This window comes from Castor canadensis, chromosome 3 (assembly GCF_047511655.1).
Source record: "Castor canadensis chromosome 3, mCasCan1.hap1v2, whole genome shotgun sequence".
Lineage (NCBI taxonomy): Eukaryota > Metazoa > Chordata > Mammalia > Rodentia > Castoridae > Castor > Castor canadensis.
Window position 1 is genome coordinate 32959367 of NC_133388.1, and position 26471 is coordinate 32985837.

General features: G+C 37.5%; 2 protein-coding genes and 1 long non-coding RNA gene across 14 annotated transcripts in view; 1 reads left to right on the top strand and 2 right to left on the bottom strand.

Moving 5' to 3' along the window:
* The window catches only part of Znf410 (zinc finger protein 410), a 26838-nt gene extending 20803 nt beyond the window's left edge, over window positions 1-6035 (bottom strand). For 4 of the 6 annotated variants that reach the window (XM_020166746.2, XM_074067564.1, XM_020166745.2 and 1 more), the window contains exons 1-3: window positions 5859-6035; window positions 2771-2942; window positions 1616-1751 (exon numbers count right to left, since the gene is read on the bottom strand). In XM_020166746.2, the coding sequence (XP_020022335.1) occupies window positions 1616-1751; window positions 2771-2803 (169 nt within the window). In that variant the 5' untranslated portion in view covers window positions 2804-2942; window positions 5859-6035. Of the gene's footprint in view, window positions 1-1615; window positions 1752-2005; window positions 2076-2770; window positions 2943-4582; window positions 5245-5858 lie in introns of those variants that run through there. The other 2 variants (XM_074067566.1, XM_074067563.1) reach the window with 2 other exon arrangements.
* LOC141421530 (uncharacterized) lies at window positions 5262-7528 on the top strand. Its single transcript, XR_012446103.1, has 2 exons — window positions 5262-5399; window positions 6129-7528. It is a non-coding gene; the product is annotated as an uncharacterized lncRNA (long non-coding RNA).
* The window catches only part of Ptgr2 (prostaglandin reductase 2), a 22879-nt gene continuing 2555 nt past the window's right edge, over window positions 6148-26471 (bottom strand). The window contains exons 2-11 of one of the 7 annotated variants that reach the window (XM_074067573.1): window positions 20863-20941; window positions 20043-20121; window positions 19035-19153; window positions 17536-17727; window positions 14048-14218; window positions 12616-12825; window positions 11725-11846; window positions 11074-11161; window positions 10073-10112; window positions 9511-9974 (exon numbers count right to left, since the gene is read on the bottom strand). In XM_074067573.1, the coding sequence (XP_073923674.1) occupies window positions 9730-9974; window positions 10073-10112; window positions 11074-11161; window positions 11725-11846; window positions 12616-12825; window positions 14048-14218; window positions 17536-17727; window positions 19035-19118 (1152 nt within the window). In that variant the 5' untranslated portion in view covers window positions 19119-19153; window positions 20043-20121; window positions 20863-20941 and the 3' untranslated portion in view covers window positions 9511-9729. Of the gene's footprint in view, window positions 6320-7037; window positions 8610-9510; window positions 9975-10072; window positions 10113-11073; window positions 11162-11724; window positions 11847-12615; window positions 12826-14047; window positions 14219-17535; window positions 17728-19034; window positions 19154-20042; window positions 20122-20862; window positions 20942-26471 lie in introns of those variants that run through there. The other 6 variants (XM_074067574.1, XM_074067575.1, XM_074067576.1 and 3 more) reach the window with 6 other exon arrangements.

Here is a 26471-nt window from a genome sequence, read left to right on the forward strand (position 1 = left end):
TGCCCAGGTATCCAATGTTTTCATTCATCTTTACAAAAGGCAGTTAACTTTTTCCTCTTGTAAGATGATTAACAAATACAATTATAGGACTAAAAGTGGACAGCACTAGCATTTTCATCAGACTTTGACCTAGTGAAGTTGCACAAAAATCTGAATATACCTATCAGAGAACTAAACATTGAAAAAAATCATTAAAATAGCAATTTTATTTTACATATACTTTATCACACACAAAAGATAAAAAATATAGTTGGGCACTAGCGGCTCATGCCTATAATCCCAGCTACTTGGGAGGTTAAGAGAGGGACGACTGAAGTTCAAGGCCGGCCGGGCCAAATACATCATGAGACCCATCTCCAAAATAACCAGAGCAAAGTGGACTGGAGGTGTGGCCCAAGCAGTAGAGCACCTGCTTTGCAAGCATGATGCCCCAAGTTCAAACCCCAGTACCACCAAAAAAAAAAAAAATTTTTTTTTTCCCCTACAAGTTGAAAATCCATAGGGGATTTGGATAACACAACTTTCTACATATCAGCAGAAAAACAGGAATTGGGAATTGAGAGACAGAAGATATAGAAGAGCTTGGATCTACATAGGGAAACTTTTAAATTAATAATGTTTGTTGACTATATCTGCCCTTCTTAAACATTAAGAAATTAAAAGAGGTTTTAAAGTCACTTCAAAAATAAGAGAACACCACTAAGGGAAAGTAACCAAAAGACTTTTTAACAAATAAATACAAATAAGTTGTCATCCATAGGTTAGAATTGACCCTCCCCTGATTAAGCATTAACATTCCAAATTTTAAAGTAAGAGTAAGAATATAAAGAATTCATTACATCCAAAAGTAATGTTCTCCTTGCTAACAGTCAAGTGTGAGCCCCTCTTTCCTTCAAAGCTAATCTGGAAACCTGTACTCAGAATTCTACTTCTCCTACTTCCCTAGAGCCTCCTTACCAATTATCAGCTGTTTCTGTCTTCAGCATCTTTAATTGGCTTTTCCCTTTTAGCATAATACAATCCCCAAAACCTCAGATCTAAAAACAAAATGAAATAAGAAAAAAACCTCAACTTCCCTCTACCTCACCTCTTTTTTCTTTTCCTCTTTATAGCAGGTTCAGACAATGCTATATAGTTACATCTTCAACTATACAGTGGACTTTCAATTGCTACCTCAACCCACTGTAGCCTGGCTTTCCACCTTCTTCTTTCTGTGGACTGTCAAGTTTAGTGATTCCCTCTTTTTAGTCCTCTCTTATTGGGCCTCTCAGGGATATCTGATACATTGACTTCTCTTGGTGGTACTCATCCAACTTCCCTAACCTACTTTATCTTCCTTCCTTTTTAGGCTCTCCTACCTTATCCTGTACCTTCAATAAGGAATTTCACAGAATTCTGACTTGGCCTTTTCCTCTCAAACTATGTGGGTGATCATATCCACTCCTATGGCTTAAACTACTTATGCACTTATGGCTTCCATGGCTACTTTTTCTCCATGACTCCTAATATTTACAGTTCCCACCGGTTAGTTGCCAGTTATTCATTCCACAAGTACCACAAAATAGGCTAACCTCTTAGAACTTCTTTATCCCACCGTAGTGAACTTTATTTTTACCTGGTAACATTAGCCGACTGCATTCTGAGGCTTCAGTCACTGGAAGGAGGGATAAGCAAGTAATGTCTTTAGCTTCTGATTCTACTAGCCCCTGTCCCAATGGGATGGAAGTATTCTGAACAAACTGAACCAGGAGCTGAGGGGGGAAAAAAGACAACATTGAGAAACAGAAATTGTTGGGAATGGATTTAAACCACTAAAATTACAAAAAGGTGATGATCTAATTGATTTTGATCATTCACTAGTTTTAGCCATATTCAAAGAAAACCTATATTAACCATAATATTTAAAGTTACTTTATCAAGTCTCTGTCCTAGAGAAAGGCTGATTTACATAATTAAGCTAACCCCTGTTATCTTCCATCAACCAAAAATAATAAAAAGTAATTACATTTTAAAAAGATGTGGGCTGGTGGAGTGGCTCAAGTGGTAGAGTGCCTCTGCCTAGCAAGCATGAGGTCCTGAGTTTAAGACCCAGTACCATAAAAAAAAAAAAAAAAAAAATTATGTTAAAATCAATTGTACTTTACTGATTACATCTTATAAAAGCATTTTTCTGGGTATTTGTTCATTTAATTCTCATATTAAATCAGCAAGATTGAACATGTGTTTTATAAATTAGGAATTAAGGAATCAAGTGAAGACATTAAATGACTTGTCTAAGATCACAAAACTAGTTAGAAGTGCCAGCTTTAAATTTAAGTAATCTGATTTCAAATTCAGTAACTTTCTACTATGTTACCAGATTTCCTAAAATTAAAGTGAGAAAAATGAATGAAAATAAAAAGTGTTTAAATTCCCCAATCATTTTTCAATTATATACAAAATAAAAGAATGGTTTGTGGTAGCAAATATTTATATATGCATATACACATATGATATATATTATATATATAAAATATTTTGTCATTATATAATTACCTAAATGTTTAACTTTAATTAAAATTTTTCTTAAAAAAATACAAAAACCCACTAAAGATAATAAAAACGAATTTTTAAATTTTTGAGAAAATACTCAGTAATAGAAAAATTATAATAAACTGTAGTTATATGAAAACAATTTGGCTTACAAAGCCTAAAATATTTACTGTCAAGCCACTGAAGAAAATGAAATGTAGCTCAACAAAAGAAAAGGAAACAAGCTGAGTGGGCTCACCTCTGGTTTGGATTCTAACTCATCTGATAACATTGATTCAGCTTCCAAAATCCTGTAGCTGTTCAGGGGACAGTTTCAAATTTAATTCAGAGTTCCTGTGATGCTCATATTCCTATAGGATATACTATGCTCTTACTGTAAGATGCTGAACTGGGTGGTAATCAATTTAAACCTAAAATGGGGATTAAAAAAAAGAAAGACAAATTAAGAGCAGCAGGAAAATGTACCTAAATAAACAAAAGAAGTTCTTTATATATCCACTAAGAATTCGGCCCAAAGCACTTTTTTTTTTAAAAAATAGAACAATCTAATAGGTATCAAAACATATAAAAATGCTACGCTTTGATGCAGAATTTCTACTAAGATCTATTCTAAAGAAAGTATATTGGGTGGTACACCTCATCTTTAACCCAAAACTTGCTAAGTACATTAGCCAGTAGTGTAATGCAAATACACAATTAAATTTATTCCTATCCCCATTTCCATTACCCATTTAACAGATTTCAAAACTGAAGTGCAGATCTTTTTAAAAATTAGTTTCATTTAGACAGAATTCACATAACACACAATTCACTTAAAAATTTTTTTTGTGTGTGAACTGAGATTTGACTCAGGGCTTCACATGTGCAAAGCAGGTACCCCAATTCACCCATTTTAAAGAGTCCATTAACTTCCTTTCTTTCCTCCTCGCCTTCAGCCTCTGACTTCTCTTCCCCACCACATCTTTTCTTTTATTCAGAAAAATCTGGAGTTTCTATTGCTATCTCTTCATGTTTACTATTGCTTTTGCAGTGAATAATTTGCTATTAATCCTATTCGGCAAAGCTTTTTTTCACTTCAGATATATTTTTCACTTTTAGAGGTTTTATTTGAATGTTTATCTTTCCTTTTTCTTTTTTTCAATCCTGAAAAAAAAATCCAGAGCTTCACACATGCCAGGCAAGCCCTCTACCACTATGCTAAAACAACAGCCCTTTTTTGTTTTGTTGTTTTTTGAAACAGGGTCTTGCTATGTAGTCCAGGTTGGTCTCAAATGCACAATCCTGCCAAAGCCTCCCAAAACCTGGGATTTGGGTGTGTGCTACCACAGCCAGATTCTAGGGCCTTCCCCTCTTTTTTAAAATTCAGCATTGGGGTTTGAACTGTGGGCCAGTTCAAAAGGAACTCTTTTTGTTGTTGTTTTGACAGTACTGGGGTTTGAACTCAGGGCCTCACACTTGCTAGGCAGGCACTCTACCACTTGAGCCTCTTCAACAGCTGCCCCCCCAGCCCCAACACACACTTCTAAAGTTGTCTCTACTAAGAATTTGAATGGATTCCATACAAGATTCCCTGTAAGCACATACTAGGTACTAAGCAAGTTTTCACAGTGAATGAACAATACAAATGATACCCAAATTTTTGTCTCTAATCCTAGTTTTTCTGAACTCCAATATTCATTACTAATTCCTTGCTGGATATCTCCACATATATATCCAACAGCATCACAAACCAACAATGTCCAAAGCAGAGATTATCATCTCCCCCACCAAACCTGTTATTCCTTTCAGTTATTGCCCAATCTTCTTCCCACTCAGCTGCAAATTCTAAACCTACCAATCTCTCTTGTTCTCCATATTTAAAGAATCCCACTGATTCTGAGTCTCCCAAATTTAATCCTACTGCAATGCCCTACTTAAGTCTCTCAGTATCTTTCAACTACACTACTAAACTAGGCTTATAACTGGTCACCTTGCCTTTAAAATTCCCCCTTTCTAACCTATCTTTCACCCAGCCACTAAAATTATCATTCCAAAACACAGAAATGCTTACCTGACTCCCCACACTCAAAGTCCAGTGCCTCAGAATAATGGTCAAACCCCTAAAGAGAAACCTCCTCACTTACAGAGTAACACCCCCCTCATCAGGTAGAAAGTATGTAATTATCAAAAACCTGACATCTACTTAGATGCAAAGGTTAAACAGAACTCAAATCTTCTGAATGCTAGTTTAGCTGACCTGTATTCTATCCCACACTAAGATAACATAAAGTGGAATTTCTTGCTTCCTAACAACAAAATGCCCCAACTTTTATCATTATTTTACGTTTTTCTCTTTTCAGATATGGTGCGTTCTTGACCCTTGTGCCAACGTAACGTGTAAGCATGGATTTCTTTTTTTGGGTGGGACTGGGTTGGAACTCAGGGCTTCACACTTGGGAGACAGGTACTCTACTACTTGAGCCACACCTCCAGTCCATTTTGCTCTGGTTATTTTGGAGAAGGGGTCTTGTGAACTATGTGCCCCGGCTAGCCTAAACCACGATCCTACAGATCTCAGCCTCCCAAGTACCTAGTATTACAGGCGTGAGCCATGGACACCCAGCTGGGAGTAGGCATCTTAATGCCCACGTTAATACTTAACTCCTAAATGGAGCTTAACTGCATTTCAGAGCTTCTGAACAAGTGGGATAAACTTTAACAAGCTAATTAGATTTTATTCTCTTGAGAAGCTTCACAGGATGAGTTCTAACTGAAAAATGCTTACAAGCTATAAACAGCCCACATGCCAGCCTGAACTGACAGGCGAAGGAGAAACTGGCGACCCAGCCCCTCCGAGCCGGCAGCTGTCCCTATTCCAGATCCAGAAAGTAAGTGGACGTAAGAAAGGAAAGGAGACCGCAGCCCCCGAAACATCCGAGAACGGGCCCCCTTGGCATCCCCTTCCCCCATCACAAAGGCCTCGCGGTGTAAGGCCCCAAGGTCCGCGGGCAGGCCCAGTTGCAGGTGCGGTCCGAAGGCCCCCGCCCTAGGGACTCGCTGACTCCAGCTTTCTCGGACACTGTTGTTTCCATGCCCAAGCCCCCCAAACCAAGCAAAGGAGCCAGAACGTCGCCCTCGAATCCCGCGAGGGGAGGGGCAGAAGCTCCGGGGCTCCAGACCGACCGCTCCCGGCCGGCCAGATTCGGGAAGGGTGCCCAAAGGGGGCGGTTTCCCTGTCCTCTCCAGCGGCGAGCTCGGCCCCAGTCCCCAAGGAGCCAGTAGTGGCGCCCTCTCTCTTGGGGACCACCTAGCTGAGCGGGTGAGGCCGGCCTCACCCTAGAGCTCACCTTCCTGTCCAGGGCAGCCGTCGGTCCGTCACTCGTCCCGAATTCCGTCCACACACAGCGTCTTCCGGCTCCCGCCGGAAGCAGCTCGAGCGCGGGACAGGAAGTTTGGCCGACCCCCACGCACACACCCACTCGCTGCCTCCCCGAGCCGTCCGAGTAGACTCCGGACCCGAGGGAGGCTGGCCGGCCTTGTCCGGCTCGCTGCCAAAGGTCGGACCCCGGGCCCAGAACCGCGGCCCCCGCCCTCCACCCCTTCTCTCTGGCCCCCAGGGCTCCTTGGTCGGCGAAGCCCGAAAACCAGGTCAGGGCATTTAGTGTGACGTCAGCGCCTCCCTGCAGCGGCGATGGGGCAGCTTTCCCGTCCTCGGAGGAGAACGCCACTTAACACTGGCAGCACGCAGCGGGAGAGCACCTCGAATCTCCACCGCCGAAGAAACTTGGGCAGCCAAGTTCTGCCTTGCCTACGGGATAGAGTATGAATTAAGTCGTGTGTGGAAGCTTGGGGAGGCGGTAATGAATTTTCTACAGGGTGGGTTCCAAATGTTGGCGGATGTCCTCACCCTGGGGGCCGGAACATTTGCGTTCCAGGATGGTAACAACACTTGTTAGAACTTGGCCAGTTTGACTTCTTTTGAAATTACTAGTGTTTAGAATAGTTGCTGTGATGCGGAAGAACAGGGAACTCTACTAAGAAGCAGTGAGAATTAAAAGTTCTCTGAAAAAGAAAATGCATTTTCAAGATTAAAGGTAAGTCCGGTGTATTTGCAATGGGTGAGAGGATGCACAGCTGTCCCCGGAAGATGATGCCTCGTTAGGTAAGCAGTTTGAACGCAAGGACATGTTTACTTGGAGATAAATGTACAGAGCTCAGTAAGAACTCAAGTAGAGCAGAGTGACTCCAGCGGAAAAGCGCCTGCCTAACAAAGGTGAAGCACTGAGTTCAAACCCCAGTACCGCCAAAAAAAAGAAAAAATGTCAAACAGAGAAGTAGATTTGGGAGTTATCAACATACAGGGAAGAGATGAAGATTCCTCAGAAAAGGAAATGGTCCACGTTCAGAATATAAAGGAAGCGATCACTGAAGTAAATTAGTGTGAATTATTACCAACACACCTGGAATCTACTTTCTACAAGTATCGCATAGAAAAGTACATTGTGTAAATAGATGACTATAAACCACACAGAAAAACATCGTCAGTTTTACTTCTCTAAAGGGTTGATTACAATAAAATAAACATAATTAGAGGTACATCAGTATGTCTTCAACACTCATGTTTACAACCATTGGTAAATTAGCCCAGTACTGTCATTTCCGGAAGCTATCTTTGTTTTGTGATTTTTGCTTTAGGTCCTGGGTATTGAACACAAAGCCACTCATATGTTGAGCAGTGTTCTGCCACTGAGCTACACCCTCAACTACAATGAAATTCCAAATGATGTTTATGTCTACTTGCCTCCAGTCTTTACCGCTATTTGACAGTGTCTGCCTGCTAAACTTAAGCATATGCTTTTATCAATATATACTGAGTTGTCAGGCTACTATACATTTAATTATTTGGTAAAATACATCATCTTCTGGATATAAATCTGATCTCTTGGTCTCCCCATCAACTCAAATGATCTCAGGTATTTATCTTCTCATACAATCTGAACCCAAAGCCTCTGCTCTCCTATCCTCAAAAAAGTTCCACAAGTTCTGTGTCCTGCCAGTCCTGCCCCCAGTCTTTATGTATATATCATACCATTAAGTCCCTTTTCCGATATGGAAAGGTCATCCCAATTCTAATAACACGTTTCAGTTTTAAGAACACTGATTTTTTTTCCAGCTCAATAAATGTTTATTAAGTACTTCTCGTGTACACTATAATTAATAGAACATATAGTCAGTGTTAAATTAATACAAGTTATTAATTTAAAAATTACTGTAGAAATGACCAAGCATTGTATGCACATATGAATAATAAAAAAATTAAAAAAAAAAACTGGAAAAAAAAATTACTGTGTATGATCCATTAGCTGTGGTGTTAAATCTCCAGTAGTTTCAGAATATCTGTTACAGATATCATATTTATTAGTTTTGACAAGAAAAGTAACAATCCTGTACAGCCTCTAATCCCAGCACTGGGGATTAATCCCTGCACTCCTGCTGTGACAGGATGATCACGAGTTTCAGGCTAGCCTCAAATGGCAAGAGCCTATATCAAAAACAAACTAAAAAGAAAATCACGTTGCCTTCAATGTATTATTGTAAGTAACCATGTTAGAACATGCAATATGATATGTAATAGTAAAGAAGTTATGAGACTAAAACTATCACCTATGATCACATTTAAATCAAAAGCTACTTTGAGTACTTAAGATTTGGGAGGATTTTTTGTTTTGTTTTTTGGCAGTACTGGCATTTAAACTCAGGGCCTCACACTTGCTAGGCAGGCACTCTACCACTTGAGCCATTCTACCAGCCGTTTTTTGTGTTGGGTATTTTCAAGATAGGGTCTCAAAGACCTGAACTATTTGTCCTGGCTGGCCTTGAACCTCGATCCTCCTATTCTCAGCCTCTCAAGTAGCTAGGATTGCAGGCATGAGTCACTGGCACTGGGCCCTAAGGGCTTTTTTTTTTTAATGTCATATGCAAAACAAAAGAAATATGTGTGATTTTGTTGATGAAGACAGATTATAAAGAAGTATCTTCTGAAATGCAGACTATCTGTTTTCCGATGTTACCTCCTGTCATCATGGACTGGAAGGCAGCTGGGAAGAAGAAAATATTAGGTTATATGAAAAGATAAAATGTCATTGTCATCTTTGTTTATCGAAGTCAGACACAAAGTTAGTTTGAATATGATTCTTCAATGATTTCAACAGTATGCATAGAAAATGTCATTATTCAGGTGTGATACACATCCATAATCCCAGCACATTGGAGGCTGAGGCAGGAGGACTGTGAGTCTGAGGCCAGCCTGGAGTATATAGTGAGACTCTATCTCAAAACCCCTCCCTCAAAAAAAAGAGGCAATTGACAAAATTGTCAATTAAAACACAGACTATTAACCCAATTAACGTTTTTAAAACTATTGTTACCTTAACTCAGTATGTCTTACTGATGACTAGTGTTCAGTGCCTCTAAAAACTAGAGGCAAAGCTGGGTGCTGGTGGTTTACACCTGTAATCCTAGCTACTCAGGTGACAGAGATCAGGAGGATCTTGGTTTGAGGCCCAGGCAAGTATCTGAGAGACCCTCTCTTGAAAACTCCCATCACAAAAAAAGGGCTGGTGGAATGGCTCACGGTGTAGGCCCTGAGCTTAAGCCCCAGAACCACAAAATAAATAAATAAATAAATAAAGACTAGAGGCAAATAAATATGGCCTCTTGCAGTAGTAAGCACACACACTACCACTGAGCTACACCCCCAGCACACATTTTTATCTTTTTGTTTATTGTTTCCCTGTAAAATTGTCAGCAAAAACAATTTTTTAAATAGCTTTCAACATTTTCGACATCTAATCCCAAAAGTTTATTAAGTAAATAAATGCAGTATATATTTTTTTGCCAAATGAGTAAAATGCATGTTTAAATATAAATATTTGATTAAATATCAAGAAAATACATTAATTTCTTCTGGAAAAAGGGGAAAAAAATCACTTAATCCTTTACATTTGAAATGAACAAAAATGTAAACCTGTATCAGGCAAAAAAAGTTTTTTTGAAAATTTGCTTAATATACTCTTATGCCTCAGAAGCATTTAATCTGAAAAAGTTACCTAAAGCTTAAATAACTTTCACACTCATTACATTCTTATAAGCTATTTGAGAAACCAACATTATTAAGTTATTTATAATTTGAAATATGAAAACAATCTCTAAACACCACTAAGATGAACTCTGGAATTTGATTACAATATTTAAAGAAACCCCTAAAACAATTTTACAGAAGTAAATAATGATAAAGGAAAACAGCATGGGCCGGGCATGTAGTTCAAAGGTAGAGTGCTTGTCTAGCATGTGCATGGCCATGAAACTGATCAAAAAAAAAGAAAAAAGAGTGAAAAACAGGCTTGGGTGTAGCTCAGTGGTAGAGCACATGCTTAGTATACAAGAGGTCATGGATTCAATCCCTAGGACCAAAAAAGAAGGAAAAAAAACACTTGAGAAAGAAAACACAATATTTGTGTTGAGCACATGCATATAATAAGTAAATCTATATTCATCTTACCTCCCATGTTTTCCAATCCATTTATCACAGTCTCCTTGATCTATAAATCAAAACAGTTAAATTTAGTATTCTTTGAACTCCAATGTTTCTATTTTTGCAAAAGGCAATGATACTATTTACAACTTTCCATCTAAACATAGTCCTTTGACATAAGTAACCCAGAAAAGTTTCCTATCAGTTGATTTTTTTTCAATAAAATCTTATATTCTGTTATCTAATCTTCAACTAGTAACAGATCCCAAGCTATATAACCCTCTTTCAAAAAAAAACATGTCTTCCACTCTTCAAGTGGAAGAGTGCCTGCCTATCAAGCACAAGGTCCTTATCAGGCTCTCCATATCCCAGATTAATGACTCTTTTTTCTTTTTTTTTTTTTTTTTTTTGGTATTGGGGTTGAACTCAGCGCCTTAAGCTTGCTAGGGAGCCACTCCATCAGCCCTCTAGATTAATAATTCTATTATTCTAGATAATAGATAATTCTATTATCTAGAGAGGGCAGGTTGAGGGTACTGGGATATGCTTATATAATTTTTGAGAAAGCATGGTTTCTTTTGTTTGGTGGCACTGAGGTTTGAACTCAGGGCCTCATACTTGCTAAGCAGGTACTCTTCCCCTTGAGCTACTCTACCAGCCCAAGCAAGCATAATTTCTAACATAAATAGAAACTGTGTGCATAAATACTTTTTAAACTAATTAATATTACAGTTTAATATTTTGGGGAAAACCTATTGGTTTTATAATCAGTGGAAAGCAATGTGCAAAAAAATTTTAGATAACGGTAAGACGTTTTCTCAAGAGGTTACAGTCATCTGAGAGGTAGTTTTATTCAGTACTCATTTCTTTTGTAGGAACTTTTTATAACGAAACAAATGTTTGCTATAGTAAATTCAAATACCATAAAAGTATACCAAGTAGCAGGAAGAACTGTGGTAGAGCCATTGCCTAACAATTTAAAGGCTCTAAGTTCAAACCCCCAGCAAAACAAAAAATAAAAGTTTTACCTTTAGCTTTCCTTCTTTAAACCATTGACTCAGCTGCAGAATGCCAGGCTCAAATTTATCCTTGTAATTTAACACCAAAAATCTCTCCCTGTAGTGAGGAAGAAAAAGATAATGATCAGAGAATACAACAGGAGTTAGAGTCCAAGATCAATTATTCCATACTCTAATAATCTGTTAATCCTGATGTAACCACACTGAGTCTGGTCAGTGAAGTTTTAGGTATAATTGCAACTGTCAAGAATAGTATAGTAAGCTGAAGGCCTTGAGTTCAAACCCCAGTACCACCAAAACAATTATTAATAAAAATTTATTGTTTTTATTATTAATAAAATTTTAATTATAAAAAAAAAAAAAGAATAGTAAACTTCTACTGTTTATGTCTGCCTAGCATCTACAACCCATTTAGCAATAGTATTGTGAATTTTCCTTTGTAGCTAACACCCTCACATGACCTAACCCGGGCCAATCAAAGCCAGTATCAGTTTTCTGGGAGCTCACTAACCAAAGTTTAAATATTGAACCAGCTTTTAAGTTTATTTAATAAGGAAAAACTGTAAGTGAAGAACAATACATTTCATCTAAGACATTTAAATATCTAAGATATTTTAAACTTCACTGAATGTGGAATAAGTGCAAAGGGGAAGAGCACACCTTGTGATGTTTCTTTCCTTCTGGATTGCCTCTACAGCTGAGGGCAGTGGGGGAGGATAAGGCACATCTTTATTGTACTGAGAAATTTGACCACACAGGATGATGTGGCTGTTCTGATTCATCTGTACAGACAAAAATTGTGATTACACACTAAGACAGATGCCTTTCCTATTTACTGATTTTATGGCTGTATTTAATCCTTTATTGCCAATTATTTGAGTTTGTTTTAAAATTTTACCTACTTTATGTATTTAAAGTTTTAATTAAGGGGGTGGGGGCAGGGGGGAGAAATGACCCAAGCCTTGTATGCACATATGAATAATAAAATAAAATAAAAAGTTTTAATTAGCCAGAAACAAGTCTACTCCAAAGGAATATAGAGGCAAATAAAAGTATGGTAATCAGTAAAAGAATTACTGTTGTTGCTACTTAATTAGTAGCATTACTAATAAAATAATTTGACAACAACACTGCAGGTTAATTTTACATACAGCAAAGATCTATGCACTGTTAATAACCCATATTGATATTTTATATCATTGTCAATAAAAATACATAAATACATACAACCTATGAAGATCATTTCCCTACTCAAACTCAGGGACCTTGACTGTGAGTTGGTCAATGGTGAGTTAGGGGTCAGACCTTCACCATTTCAAAAATACAACTGTTACTTTTCACAAAAATAAATTGAAGGTTAAACTATAATATTGCTTGCAAAAACTGACACTGAGGTTCATACTACAAATCTGCAAATACAACAATGATCACATTATTTGTCACAACAAACCCTACATTTTTATAGGGTTTTCCCCCCTATCATCTAAAAAGAAATCACAACAAATAAAATGCAGCATTCAAATTTGTAGCCGAAATAAACCAGCAAACAACCTGACTTATCACTGTATCACTTATGTCACCACCAACATTGTCAAAGTAAACATCCACTCCAGCTGGGCATGATTCTTGGAGTTGTTCTGCCACATTCCCTTTTTTGTAATTGATCGCAGCATCAAAGCCCAGTTCTGAGGTCAAAAGGAGGCATTTCTCATGTGTTCCACAAATTCCCACCACTCTGGAACAGCCCAGCAAACGGCCAATCTAAGGGGAAATTTTTGAAAACCAAATGGCTTTATATTAGCACAATAAAATGTAAAATTATGAAAGTACATAAGATATTACAACTATGAGAACATTCACTACAATTTAGACTAGAATGCACTGCATTTAGCTAAAAGAAATTTGAAACCAAAAGGACTAAGGGCAGACAATGTCATCCTTAAAAAAATTAAAACTGAATAAAATTAAACTTAAAAACTCACAACTTAAATCTGATTTTATAAAAGGAATAAACAAACCCAAAACATCACTATCCTATAATTGAATATTCTTCAAGCCTGTGAAGAGTTAAAATATTTTGTTTTACCAGGTGCCAGTGGCTCTTGTCAGTAATCCTACCTATATCGTGGTCCAAGGCCAGCCCAGACAAATAGTTCATGAGACCCCCATCTCCAAAGAAACCAGAGCAAAATGGACTGGAGGTGTGGCTCAAGCAATAAAGCACCTGCTTTGCAAGCACAAAGTCCTGAGTTCAAACCCGAGTCCCAACAAAAAAAAAAAGAAAAATTGTTTCAATGATTCCCACACTATAAAGGCTATTGTTTATTATATTCATTATATTTATTACTTATTATTTATGTTTATTATAGTTCATTTTTATACAATGAACTTTGTATAGGTCTACCAAAATACTAATATTCAATAATGCTTTCTTGAAGATGTTTCTTTAAAATATCAGTTTATGTTGTTGTTGTTTTATTTGGGCTTTTTTTTTGCTTTGTTTTGTTTCTTTGGCAGTACTGAGGTTTGAACTCAGAGCCTCACAACTGCTAGGCAAGTACATTACCAGTTGAGCTACTCCGCCAGCCCTGGTTTTCTTTTTTATGTTTTAGGTTTTTTTGTTTTGTTTTGGCAACTGAATCCAAGGCAAAGTGCACATTGTAAAGTTCTATCACTGAATTGAATTCCCAACCTCTTTTTTGTCTTTTAATTCATGGAATTCCAGGCATCTCTATGATTCTTATCCCTATACGGATGACAGCAATGCTTCAGCGTTTACCACATCTGTGTTGGTTAGTAGAGAGTAAGACATAAAAATTCACATTTTTCATATTGTTATTAACAGACTCTAAGTAGGTAATAACACCATTTCTTCAAGAAATGTATGAAATAACAACATAATATTTTTCAGTTTTGTATTTTAAATTATATACATGTATTCAGAGGTTCATTTATGACATTTTCTCTTCTTTTTAGAATTTACCTGCCCACCCAAGGATCCACAGGCACCTGCTGCTCCACTGACAACCATTGTCTGATTAGATCCAGCAGTTATATGACCTTTTTCCTGTATTCCAATCAAGGAAGTCAAACCAGGCATACCTATAGCTCCAAGAAAATATGAAAGGTGTCCACCCACAAGTTGTGGGTCTACCTAAAATAAAACACATATTTATACATATATAGTGGCATTTTGTTATGACAGTTCAAGCAGACTAATAACTGAATAGTAAACCATTCTTCAGTCTTGTTAAAATTCTATAATCTGGCAGAGAGAGGGGTAGTGGACATAGCTCAAGTAGTAGAGCACTTGCCTAGCAAGCACAAAGCCATTTTTTCCAGTACTGGGAAAAAAAATCTATGTCTTTTTTAAAGGGTAAAAAAAAATGAATAATCTTATATTAATAAAAAACTTTAAAAAGGAATTTCATATAAAGGAATCTAAATATTCTTTCTTATTAATGTCCCATGTATATCAAGAGAGAGGAAATGCTTAATAGGAAAACTCTAGGCAAAGTTAGAAATTTTAAAAATTTCTGAGCAATGCCAAAGTAAACATTTACCTACAAACATCAATTCAGGCTAGTGGCTCATGCCTGTAATCCTAGCTACTCAGGAGGATCGCAATTCGAAGCCAGACCAGACAAATATTCTAGAGCACCTATCTTGAAAAAAACCATTCACAAAAAAGGGCTGGTAGAGTGGCTCAAGGTGTGGACCCTGAGTTCAAGCCCCAGTAAGGAAAAAAAAAAAAATCAATTCAGGGCCAGGCATGGTATGCATCCATAGTGCCACCTTACTCAGGAGGCTAAGGCAAGAGGATCACTTGAGCCCAAGAGTTCAAAACTAGCCTGGGCAACACAGAACTACATCTCCAAAAAAAATCAATACAAACACCAACAGTTTTTGTTACTGATGGTTAAAAAGTAACATAAAAATGTCTGGAGCTGGGTGCAGGTGGCTTAGGCGTATAATCCTAGCTACTGAGACTGGGAGGATTAAAGTTTGAGGCCACCCTGAGCAAATAAATCATGAGACCTCCATCTCCAAAATAACCAGAGCAAAATGGACTAGAGGTGTAGCTCAAGTGGTAGAGAACCTGCTCTTGGTCAAACCCCAGTCCCATCAAAAAAAAAAAAAAGTCTGGACATTGTGGCACCGGCCTGTAATTCAGGGGGGCTGAGGAAGGAAGATCTCAATTATACTGGCTTTACTAGTAGATACTATTACATACATGAAATATTTCTAAGTTCTATCAACTTTTCTGTGTATTGTAGAACTCAATATGTTACTTTTATCCACGAACTAGATTTAACTGATAGCCATTTAAAACTACTGAATACAGGTCAGGTGTGGTGGTGTACTCCTGTAACCCCAACACTTAGGAGGCTAAGACAGGAGGATCTCCTGTTCAAGGTCAGCCTGGGCTACATAGTGAGTACCAAGCCAGTATGAGCTATGTAGTGAGATCCTGTCTCAAAAACCAAAACAAGCAAACAAAAAAAACCCTAAATATGCTAATGAATATAAACTGCCATTTTATTTTATGGCAAATGAACTACAAATAAACTAAGGCAGTATCTGGGTGCCAGTAGCTCACACCTATAATCCTCTCTCAGGATGCAGAGATCAGGAGGAGCATGGTTCATAGCTAGCCCCAGGCAAATAGTTCAAGAGACCCTATCTCAAAAAAAACCCATCACAAAAATAGGGCTGATGGAGTGGCTCAAAATATAGGCCCGAGTTCAAACCACAACACTGAAAAAACAAACAAAAAAACCTAAGGTGGTAGATCTTGATTACTTTTGGTGGTATGCTAAATTTTTACCAAAATTATTCAACTCCTTAAAAATGATTATAAAAACCTTTATGGTATGAAGTCTTTCTGTTATGTAAAACATGCAGAACTATAAACTGGTGAATATTCCTTTTTCATTTCCTACTATGCTTCTGTTTCAATCTATTTCATTAAATCCATTATGTTGACAAATAATTGTGTAACATCCTCCGCAGAGCATTTGTCTCTTAGCCTCCTTTAACTTAATCTAAAATGAGTGACAGAGAGAATGGCTCTCCAAAAAATGGAGTTTATTCGGGAATAGCAAGGGATTGTAATCTATGATATGCATGCCATGACAGACCTTGGCCTTTCCAGGGAGGCAAGGGTTTTTGTTACTGTTGTTATTGTGTTTGATTTTTTTTTTTTTTCAGTAGTGGGGATCAAAACAAGGGCCTCACTTTTAACTAGGCAAGCACTTTAGCACTGAGCTACACCCCCATCCCCAAGACAAGAGTGTTGAAAGGAAAAATGAGGACAATTATAATAGCTGTTTTAAGACACGTGTTCTCAATTATAAGGAATAATAACAAAGGTGGTATTAGTCCAGTAGTGGAATAGGAAGTGGATGGGTAGGCATCTTCCCTACAAGCAATCTTTCATGCAAAGTTGTGGTGGCCTTTGTGCAAGTTGGTAGTTTTCAGAGTCCTTGCAATGGTACTTATCATATGCATAAGTTTGTGAAGGCCCCTCCTTCATATCCTCCCAGCTCTGTTTTGCTGAGTTTGAAATAAGTGATTCTATTTTGGTATTAGCAACTGTTACAAAGTGGCTAAGATGTGCAATAATAAAACATTCTAAAATTTTATAAAGCTTTTTGCAAATCTTTAGTCACAACATAGCACTGAATTTTCACTCACTTGTGAGAGATACTATTTTTTATTTTGCACATGAGGAAACAGCTATAGAGACACAAAGTAACTTTCTTAATGACCTATCAATTAGGTTGAATTACATGAAGCTGCCATTTTTGAGGGTCAAAATGAATACTGTTCATTTCACATAGTTCAACTTAGGAGCTGAACTGAACTCAGGATTTCTTACATGAGATGGAATTTCTATCATAAAGTAAATGAATTTCTTCGGTGGATACTTCTCAAGAATCTTTAGCCTATATAATTATTGGGAGATTTCTAGTCCTGATGCATATAGCTCAGGTTTTATATCATTCATACAATTTGAGAAACAAAATATAAATGAGACCATTCTTTGGTAATCTATGAATTCTCACATAAAGTTACAGTCTACAGTAAAAAAGAAATAAAGGGGCAGGTGCCAGTGGCTCTTAGCTACTCAGGAGGCAGAAATAAGGAGGATCATGGTTCAAAGCCAACACTGGGCAAATAGCTTGAGAGACCCTATCTTGAAAAAATCCATCTCAAAAAGGGGGTGGCAGAAAGAGTCAAATGGTAAGGGTGCCTGCCCAGCAAGCCCAAGCCTGAGTTCAAATTCCAGTACCACCAAAAAAAAAAAAAAAAAAAAGGAATAAAGGCCTTTGACATTTTGGCAGGTAGCTAAAAGACAATGTATGCTTTTATTTACCACACCCACAACAAACAAAATAATAAAAATACAAAATTATAAAGGTGAATTATAAGGAGGAAAATATCAGATACTTTTACATTACGCATCACCTTTTCAAGGATGCTCCCATCTAGAACAGCTTTAGTTTGCCAGGGCCAAAAGAAAGAAGTCACAACATCGCCTTTAGTCAAACTTGTGTGCTTGCTGTCTTCTATAATTCCAATGCCTCCGCCATCAACCACCTGAGACAGCTGCCAAGGTACTAAATAATCACTGCCAGTATCTTCATTCATCCTACAACGCTGAAAAAGAGAACACTAATTAAGATAACCACAGTGTACTAATTTACCAAGCAACTAAAAGAAAAGCATATAAGTGCTAGTTAAGTTAATAGAAACAAAATTTACCTTAATTTCTCTCTTCCTTTTATTTTTTATTCTGGAAAAAACATACCTTAGGCAAACCAGTAAAGAAGTATGATTAAAAAGGAATTTAATTATGTTCTAAAATTATTGTGATAATCAAAAGGTTGGTACTGGCATAAAAAGAGACACACAGACCAATGGAACAAAATAGAGAGCCCAGAAAAAAATATACACAATTGACTTTGAACAATAGGCTAAGAACACACAACAGGGAAAGACAATCCCTTAGGTAAATCATGCTGGAAAACAATGTCCACATGCAAAAGAATACAGATCCCTTCCTCATACCATACATAAACATTAACTCAAAATGGTCCAAAGTAGCTGGGCACCAATGGCAGAATGGCTCAAGTGGTAGAGCACCTGCCTAGTAAGCATGAACCTCTAAATTCAAATCCCAGTACTGCTGGAAAAAAAAAAGGAGGTGGCAAAGTCCTAATGTTAGAGCTTAAACTATAAAACTCTTAGAAGAAAACTTAGGGCTAAACTTCATACCAATGGGTGATGAAAAGAATTCTCAGATATGAGACCAAAAGTTTAAGTAACAAAAGAGAAAGGTATCTGGGTGCTGGTAGCTCATGCCTGTAATCCTTGCTACTGAGAAGGCAGAGGTCAGGAGGACTGAGGTTTGAAGCCAGCCCAGGTAAATAGTTTGTGAGACCGTATCTTGAAAACACTTTACAAAAAAGGACTGATGGAGTGGCTCGAGGGGTAGACCCTGAGTTCAAACCCCAGTACTGAGGGAGGGAGGGAAGGAGGGAGAAAAGGAGGAAGGGAGGAAGGGAGGAAGGAAGGAAGAAGGGGGAGATCAAGTAGAATAAAGGTCTCATACACAGCCTACTTTGTAAACTAGATCTAGGGCTGGTGGAGTGTCTGCACAGTAAACCAGATCCATCTGAGAGAATTTTCAACTCAATTTACTATCTTCAAGCTTTACTTACTACTGGGAAGTATTCTGGATATCTGGAAGAACCTGACTAACCACATGTACTATTATGAATACATTCCTTCTGCAATATTCTTTAGTAATACCGGTAAATAAAAATAAAGGTAATCTGTAATTTACAGGCAGGATCAAAATATAACTGTTTGAATATTTATCAGCCATAAAGATTATACAATAAAATTCTGATGAAACAACATGGAAATGAGTTTTCGCCAAATCACAACATTTTGACTCTTACCATGTAAGGGTCCACAGACAGATAAAGAGTTCTAACTTGTACCTGTCCTTCATTTATATCATCTGGTAAACTGACTTCTTCCATTCGGAAATTCTCTGCCACTGGATTACCATTTTTCCCTAAAATATCAGACAAAAACATGAGGTCACAGAGTTGCTTTCCTATGCAATTATTATTATTTTAAAAGGTCACCTTGGAATCTGGAGTACTTTCTTTTAATACAGGCATGAGTAAATCTATATTGTCTTACAAGTTCTCTAGAACTATAGAAATAACTCAGGGTAAATTCTCAGTTTCCATCACTCTTGGTTTTCTCCAAGATGTTCTTTTGAATATTGTTGCCAACTTCTAAAATTATTTTTTTTTAATTATAGGTAAATCACTTCACATTTTCAAAATTATAGAAGGGGCAAGAGTGGTGGTACATAGCTGTAATCCCAGCTATTCTGGCAGGCAAAGTCAAATAGCTTGGGCAAGGTTAGGAAAACCCTATCTCAAAAACAAAATATAGTTGGCGCCAGTGGCTCAAGCCTGTAACCCTAGCTACTCAGGAGGCAGAGATCACAAGACCCTATCTTGAAAAAACCCATCACAAAAAAGGGGTGGTGGAGTAGTTAGAGGTAGTATTAGGCCCTGAGTTCAAGCCCCAATACTGCAAAATACATACATAAATAAATAAATAAATTATAGGAAGATTTTGAAAAGTTAAAAAAAAAAAATCACACCCAGCTTCTTTTAAATACACAATTAAAATTTATAAAATAGTAGAGATACATCAGCCAAAATGAAGTTACCTAAACTTTCCCTCCTCATTTTATGAAGCAAACAGACACTTACATGAAATTTTTTTTAAAGTCTTGGAAATTATAAAATTGGAAATCTTGAGGTATGAGGAAAATGTATAAGCAGAAAATATCATCACTAAAAATATACTTATCTTTATGTTTAACATAATCCAACTTCTTATCTAAGAATCATCAAATTTCTAAGGCGGGAAATGATCTTAACTTAGGCTGGGCGTGGTGGTTCACACTCTAATCCCAGCCACTCAGGAGGCATAAGTAGGAGGACTGAGGTCCAGGCCTATCTGAAAAATAAATGAAGCAAGACAGGCACCAGTAGCTCACGCTTATAATCCTAGCACTGCATATATTTTGGCACCACCCATCACGAAAAAACTTATCACATAAAGGGCTGGTGGAGTGGCTCAAGGTGTAGGGCCCGGAGTTCAAGCCCAGTACTGAAAATAAATAAATAAATGAATAATGAAGCAAAGAGGGCCAGAAGATGGGTTAAATGGTGAAGTGCCCCCTAAGTTCAAACCCCAGTACCAAAAATAAAAACAAAACAAAAAAATCCTTAATCTAACTGCTCATTTTACTAAAACTAAGATCAGAAAAGTTGGCTGACTTCCTCAGTAGGTGAACAGCAAAGTCAAAGCAACAGTGGGCTCAAACCTCCCAGGTTACTTCTACACCTAAGTTTCTATGATTCAGGCAGATGTCAGCACTGACATAAATCCGTATGTTTCACGAGACAGAAAAGCAAATTTTAAGAATAAATGATACCTACTATAAAGAAAAAAACAAAATCCATACATACTTGCAATATAACCTTCCAGATGTTATGATGCCACAATACCTTATCAACAAATTGCCTTGATCAGTTATTTGAAAATCTGAACATTACACTTCGTAGAGTTTCTTTTAATATATTTGTCTTATTATCTTACTACCTTAACTTACCATATTGACACTGTATTAGTTTTAATTCCTCCATTTGCATGAACAATTATCAAAGAGTTTATTCACCACAGAAGAATACATACCAGGTCGGGAATTTAATACCACTCTTTGTACAATCATCACACTGTGCAGTGGCCTCACAATTTTGGGATAAAATAGCTCCTGTAAAAGAAAAAAATTAAATCAAAAGAAAGATCTAAAGTATTCAACAATTTAAAAAAGGTGGGGTGGGGGGGATATAGGACATGGCTCAAGAGCATTTAAAACCAGTACCTCTCTGCCCTGCCCCCCAAAAGAAGTGCATTTGTACTTCTGAATGAACAAAGGAAAAATAGTTCAGATCTGAAAAGACAAATTGTCTTGTCAGAGTTTGTATCCTAAAGCAAAATATATAAAGACTAAGTCCAGTTAGAATCTCTACCTATTAGAATCAAGTTCATTGAAGATTGATTGACTCAGCCAGGTGGTGACTCAGGCCTGTAATTCTAGCTACCTACTCAGAAGGCAGAGATCAGGAAGATCTCGGTTCCAAGCCAGCCCAGACAAATAGTTCATCAGATTCTACATCAAAACAACCCTTCACAGGACTGGGGGAGTGGTTCAAGTAGTAGAGCACCTGTCTAGCAACTGTGATGCCCTGAGTTCAAACCCCAGTACAACTGAAAAAAAGGAATCAAAATTTAAGCCAGGCTCCCACCTGTAATCCTAACTACTCAGGAGGCAGAAATCAGGAGGACTGAGGTTCAAAGCCAGCCTGGGCAAATAGTTTGAGAGACCCTATCTCAGAAAACCCTTCACAAAAATAGGGCTGGTGGAGTGGCTCAAGGTGAAGGCCCTGAGTTCAAGTACTAAAGGGAGGAAAAAACATGCTTAACTGAGATATAACTAAATTTTCAAAGGTTCCATCAAAATGGAAATAATTTAATAGTATTGCTGACTATAAAAGTAATACATCAAAGCATTTTTTAAATATTTTATTTCATTTCATTTTATTTTGCAGTATGGTAGTTGAACCCAGAGTTTCGCTTATGCTAGGCAAGAGATCTATCACTTAGTTACAACCCATTTTTTAAGCTTTTGAGTCAGGGTCTTGCTAAGCTGCCCAGGTTGGCCTTGAACTTGTGATCCTCCTATCTCAGCCATTCAAGTAGTTGGGATTACAGATGAGCACCACCATGCCCACTACATCAAAGCATTTTAAAATTTTCATCTTATAGGAGATCTTGCATAGAATGGCCAAAAATAAAGGATTATATTGTTCTGGGTATATAATTTGAGATAACAAGGACTAGGGGACATAGCCCAAGTGTTAAGAGTGCTTGCCTAGCAAGTGCGAGGCCCTGATTTCAATCCCCAGAACCATCAATTATAATAATAACAACAACAATTATTATTCTTTAAGCTAACAAAAGAAGCAAAATGAAGTTCCAGTACTGGCACTATCAAACATATGGACCATTCCTTTGTTGCATAGTAAAAATGAGGAAATTAAACCCCAGCGTTACTATGTGCCAAGCATTGTTGTAGATGCTGTATACGTAAATGGTCTCGCATCATTCACCTAGCAGTGCTATTAATAGCTCCATTTTAAAGACACTGCATCTTAAAGCACTTAACCTGAAGTGGAAGAGTTGAGATTCAAACCCAAGCTATGGGCTGCAGGCTTGGCTTGAGCCATTGAGCAACTGCCTAGCAAGTTCAAACCTCAACTCCTCCCCCCCAAAAAAAAGGAAAGATAAAACCAAACCCAAGCTAACTGACATTCCATAACCAACTTCTTACTACTACATAAATATTTCCATACTACATGTTTAAGTTGATTTTTTATTATATTAATGTATAAAGGGGTTTCATTATGACACACTTTGACAATATTTACTCCCCATTACCCTCTTCCCCAACCCCTTTCACCTTTAAGATATTAAGCAAATAATATTCTTTTTTTAAAGTTAATGTATTTTTACCACTTCTGTCTTTTCTCATTAGACACATTATCATCTTTAGTACCTAATAACATTTATTTATTTATTTTTTGGCAGCATGGGGTTTGAACTCAGGGCCTCAGGCTTGCTAGGCCAAACATACATATATATACAATTTTTTTTGGCAGTATTGGGGTTTTAACTCAGGGCTTCACCTTTGCTAGGCAGACACTTCACCACTTGAGCCACTCTGCCAGAAAGCCCCTAATAATATTAAGCCCAAAGAAAACCATTTTATCAGTTGCTTATCTTTACAACATTGTAATGTATATAGCCCTAAATATCATCTCTAAATGTAAAGATTCTATACAGCAGCACATTTCTATACTTAACAACCATCTCTAAACCCATTTGATACTCAATAATCCCTTGTCTTGTATCATTAGGTATTTTCATTTACACATGACTCCACTCAACTAATTTTTAAATTTGCAAGGTCCTTTTATTTCTTCATACTTCTTTATATCCCATAAAGTGCTGGGCTATCATTTGCAGACCTGAAATTCATATATATATCTCCTCCAAATGTTAAATAATCATCATAGAGCCAGGCATGGTGGTGCATGCCTGTAATCCCAGCTACTTAGGAAGCAGAGACAGAAGGACTGCAAGTTTGATGCCATCCCTGGCAAAGGTAGCAGTAAGACCCTACAAAATGAAATTTGGGCATGTAGCTCAAGTGGCAGAGAACTTGCCTAGCATGTGTAAGACCTTAGGTTCAACCTCAGCACTACAAAGAAAAAAAAATCGTATTTTCCTTCTCTGTGGTGTTGTTGAGATGAGATGCCACTATGTTGCTCAAAAATTCATGAGCTTAAGTGATTCTCCTGTCTCAGCCTCCTAAGTAAGTGAGATTACAGGACTCTCGCCACCATGTCCATATGGGTATTTTTTCAAATCTCGCTTAACACAATATTTATATGGAGATACTTAATTTACAGAGAATGTATACACAGATTCCATTACTTATTCCTTATGACAAAATTATATGTAAATAATGTATTATATGCAAATAATGTATGAAAATACAGTCAGTGCCCCAGATCCTTGAGTTCTGCATCCACACATTCAACCGGGAAAGTATTCGAAAAAATATTGTCTGTACTGAAAATGTACATACTTTGTGTGCACATTTTTTATCAGTATTACCTGAACAATACCATATAAAAACTATTTACATAGCATTTATAGTATATTAGGTATTATAAGTAATCTAGAGATGATTTAGTGTACACAGGAAGAAGTGTGCAGGTTTTGTGCAAATACTATGCCATTTTATATAAGGGACTTAAACATCTGTAGAATTGATAGCCACAGAAGGTAGGGTCCTGAAATCAATCTCCAGTGGTTCCAGAGGGATGTCTATGTAATAGTGCCCTCATTTTACAGAGGAAATTAAGGTATGGTTTGTGCTCAAGATCTGATAAGTAGAGGAGTTGAGTCTGACACAAATCTTTCCATCCCAGATCTCAAATTTCCACTATTTCCTACAATCACCTCCAAACAGAACTTTCATATACATGGCAATATAGTGACTTCAAACTCTCCTACATGTATCCATTCTTAGAGAAGAATTCTGCTTGTAAGAACTAAATGTCAGGCTCAAGCGGTAGAGCACCTGCCTAGCAAGCGTGAGGCCCTGAGTTCAAACCCCAGTACTGCAAAAACAACAACAACAACAACAAACTCAGAAATACCCAACACAAAAAAGGGCTGGCAGTGGCACAAGTGGTACATGCCTGCTTTAGCAAGTGTGAGGCCTTGAGTTTAAACCCAAGTACTGCCAATAAATAAATAAATAAATAAATAAATAAATAAGGGGGAAAAAACCTAAGTGTCTATATAGTTTAGTGGTACAGCAATTCTCTCGTATACAGGAGGGCCCTGGGTTCAATCCCCTATACTTCAAAAAGAAAAAGAACTAAATGTCTGATGCCTGTAACATTTAGTAAGACAATGAAGAACATGGAAATATATCTTACTGCCTCCTTATTTCTTACAATGCACTTTTTTTTTTTTTTTTTGCAGTACTGGAGTTTGAACTCAGGCCTACACCTTGAGCCACTCCACCAGCCCTTTTTTTGTGATGGTTTTTTTCGAGATAGGGTCTCATGAAGTATTTGCCCAGGCTGACTTCAAACCATGGTCCTCCTGATCTCTGCTCCTGAGTAGCTAGGATTACAGGTGTGAGCCACGGACGCCTGGCACAATGCACATATTTATAATCTCACTGATTGTGGCAGAAATGGCTAGTTGTCCTCAATTCTAGTCTCTTTTCTGGACACAATGTTGCCCAGATAAAACTACATTTTCCAGCTTTCCTTTAAAGCAAATCCCAGAATCATTCCATTTCACCCAAAAAATCCCTTAGTTAGACATCTCTGGTAAAAAGACCACTTTCAAAATAAACACTATGCCATTATACCTAGCAGAATTAATAGCAAAGGTGATTCATCTAACTACTAGTGCAGAGTTGGATTTTCTGATTGTCTCGAAGATGTCTTTTTACAGTTGGTCCATCAGAATCAGGATTCAAGGATCACATAGTACATTTTAAGCCCCATCTCTTCCTATTTAATGCCATTGCTTTGTTTCTGATTGTCCTCTAGGAAGCGTGAGGCCCTCTCATTTGCCTTGTTCTTCTATCTCCTTCTCTTACTTAAGATTGGTGGGTTGATTTAGCCTTGAATTTTCAACTTTTTATTTGTTTGTTTGTTTTTGGTGGTACAGGGGTTTTGAACTCAGGGCCTCATAACTGCTAGGCAGGTGCTCCACCAACCCTATCCTTGAATTTTTAAAGGCAGTTCTGCATGTACCCTATTTCATCATTTTATTAAGTCCTTAGAAATTTTTTTTTTTTGTTTTGTTTTTGAGATGAGAGCTACTATATTGCCCATGCTGGTTTTGAACTCCTGGGCTCAAGAGATTCTCCTGCCTCAGTCTCCCAAGTAGCTGGACTACAGTAGCATCCCACCACACCCAACCATAAAGAAATTTTCTAATGAGCAACATGTGGGTAAATTAGGTAAAGACTATAAAGCAGTTTATCCAAATAAAGTGGTTCCAAACTTTCCTTAGGTGGTTATTATTTGCACTGTGATGGCAAAATTTTTTGATAAGAATCTTTCCAAATGAAAGATATGAGCCCTCGTCTCTACTTTCAACAATATGCTCTATTTCTTTAAAATATGCACACTGTGGTTGGGTGTGGTGACAAGCCCAGAATCCCAACACTCACTTGTAATCTCATCACTCAGGAGGCTGAGGCAGGAGGATCACCAGTTTGAGGCTAGCCTGCTCTACAAAGTGAAACCCTGTCTCAAAATACCAAGACGTAGGAATGTAGCTCAGCTGTGGAATACTTGTGCAGCATATACAAGGCCCTGGGTTTTTATCTCAAAAATAAACAAATACAATTTGTATACTGTATATTTATCTAAACACTACTTCATCAGCATGAAAGCTACACTATGAAAGTACTGCTCTGCATTATAGTCTCATTCTGTGTTAAATGTTTCAATTGCTAGACTGAGAGTGTGCCTCAGGTGGTACAGTGCTTACCTACCAAGCAGAAGGTCCTGAGTTCAATCCCTGGTACCAACAAGAAGAATTTTTTTCAAGTGCCAGATATAATTAATTAATGCAGGATAATTTTGCAATATCCCTCAATAGCATAATAGTAAAAATATAAAAAAACTTGACCTAATCAC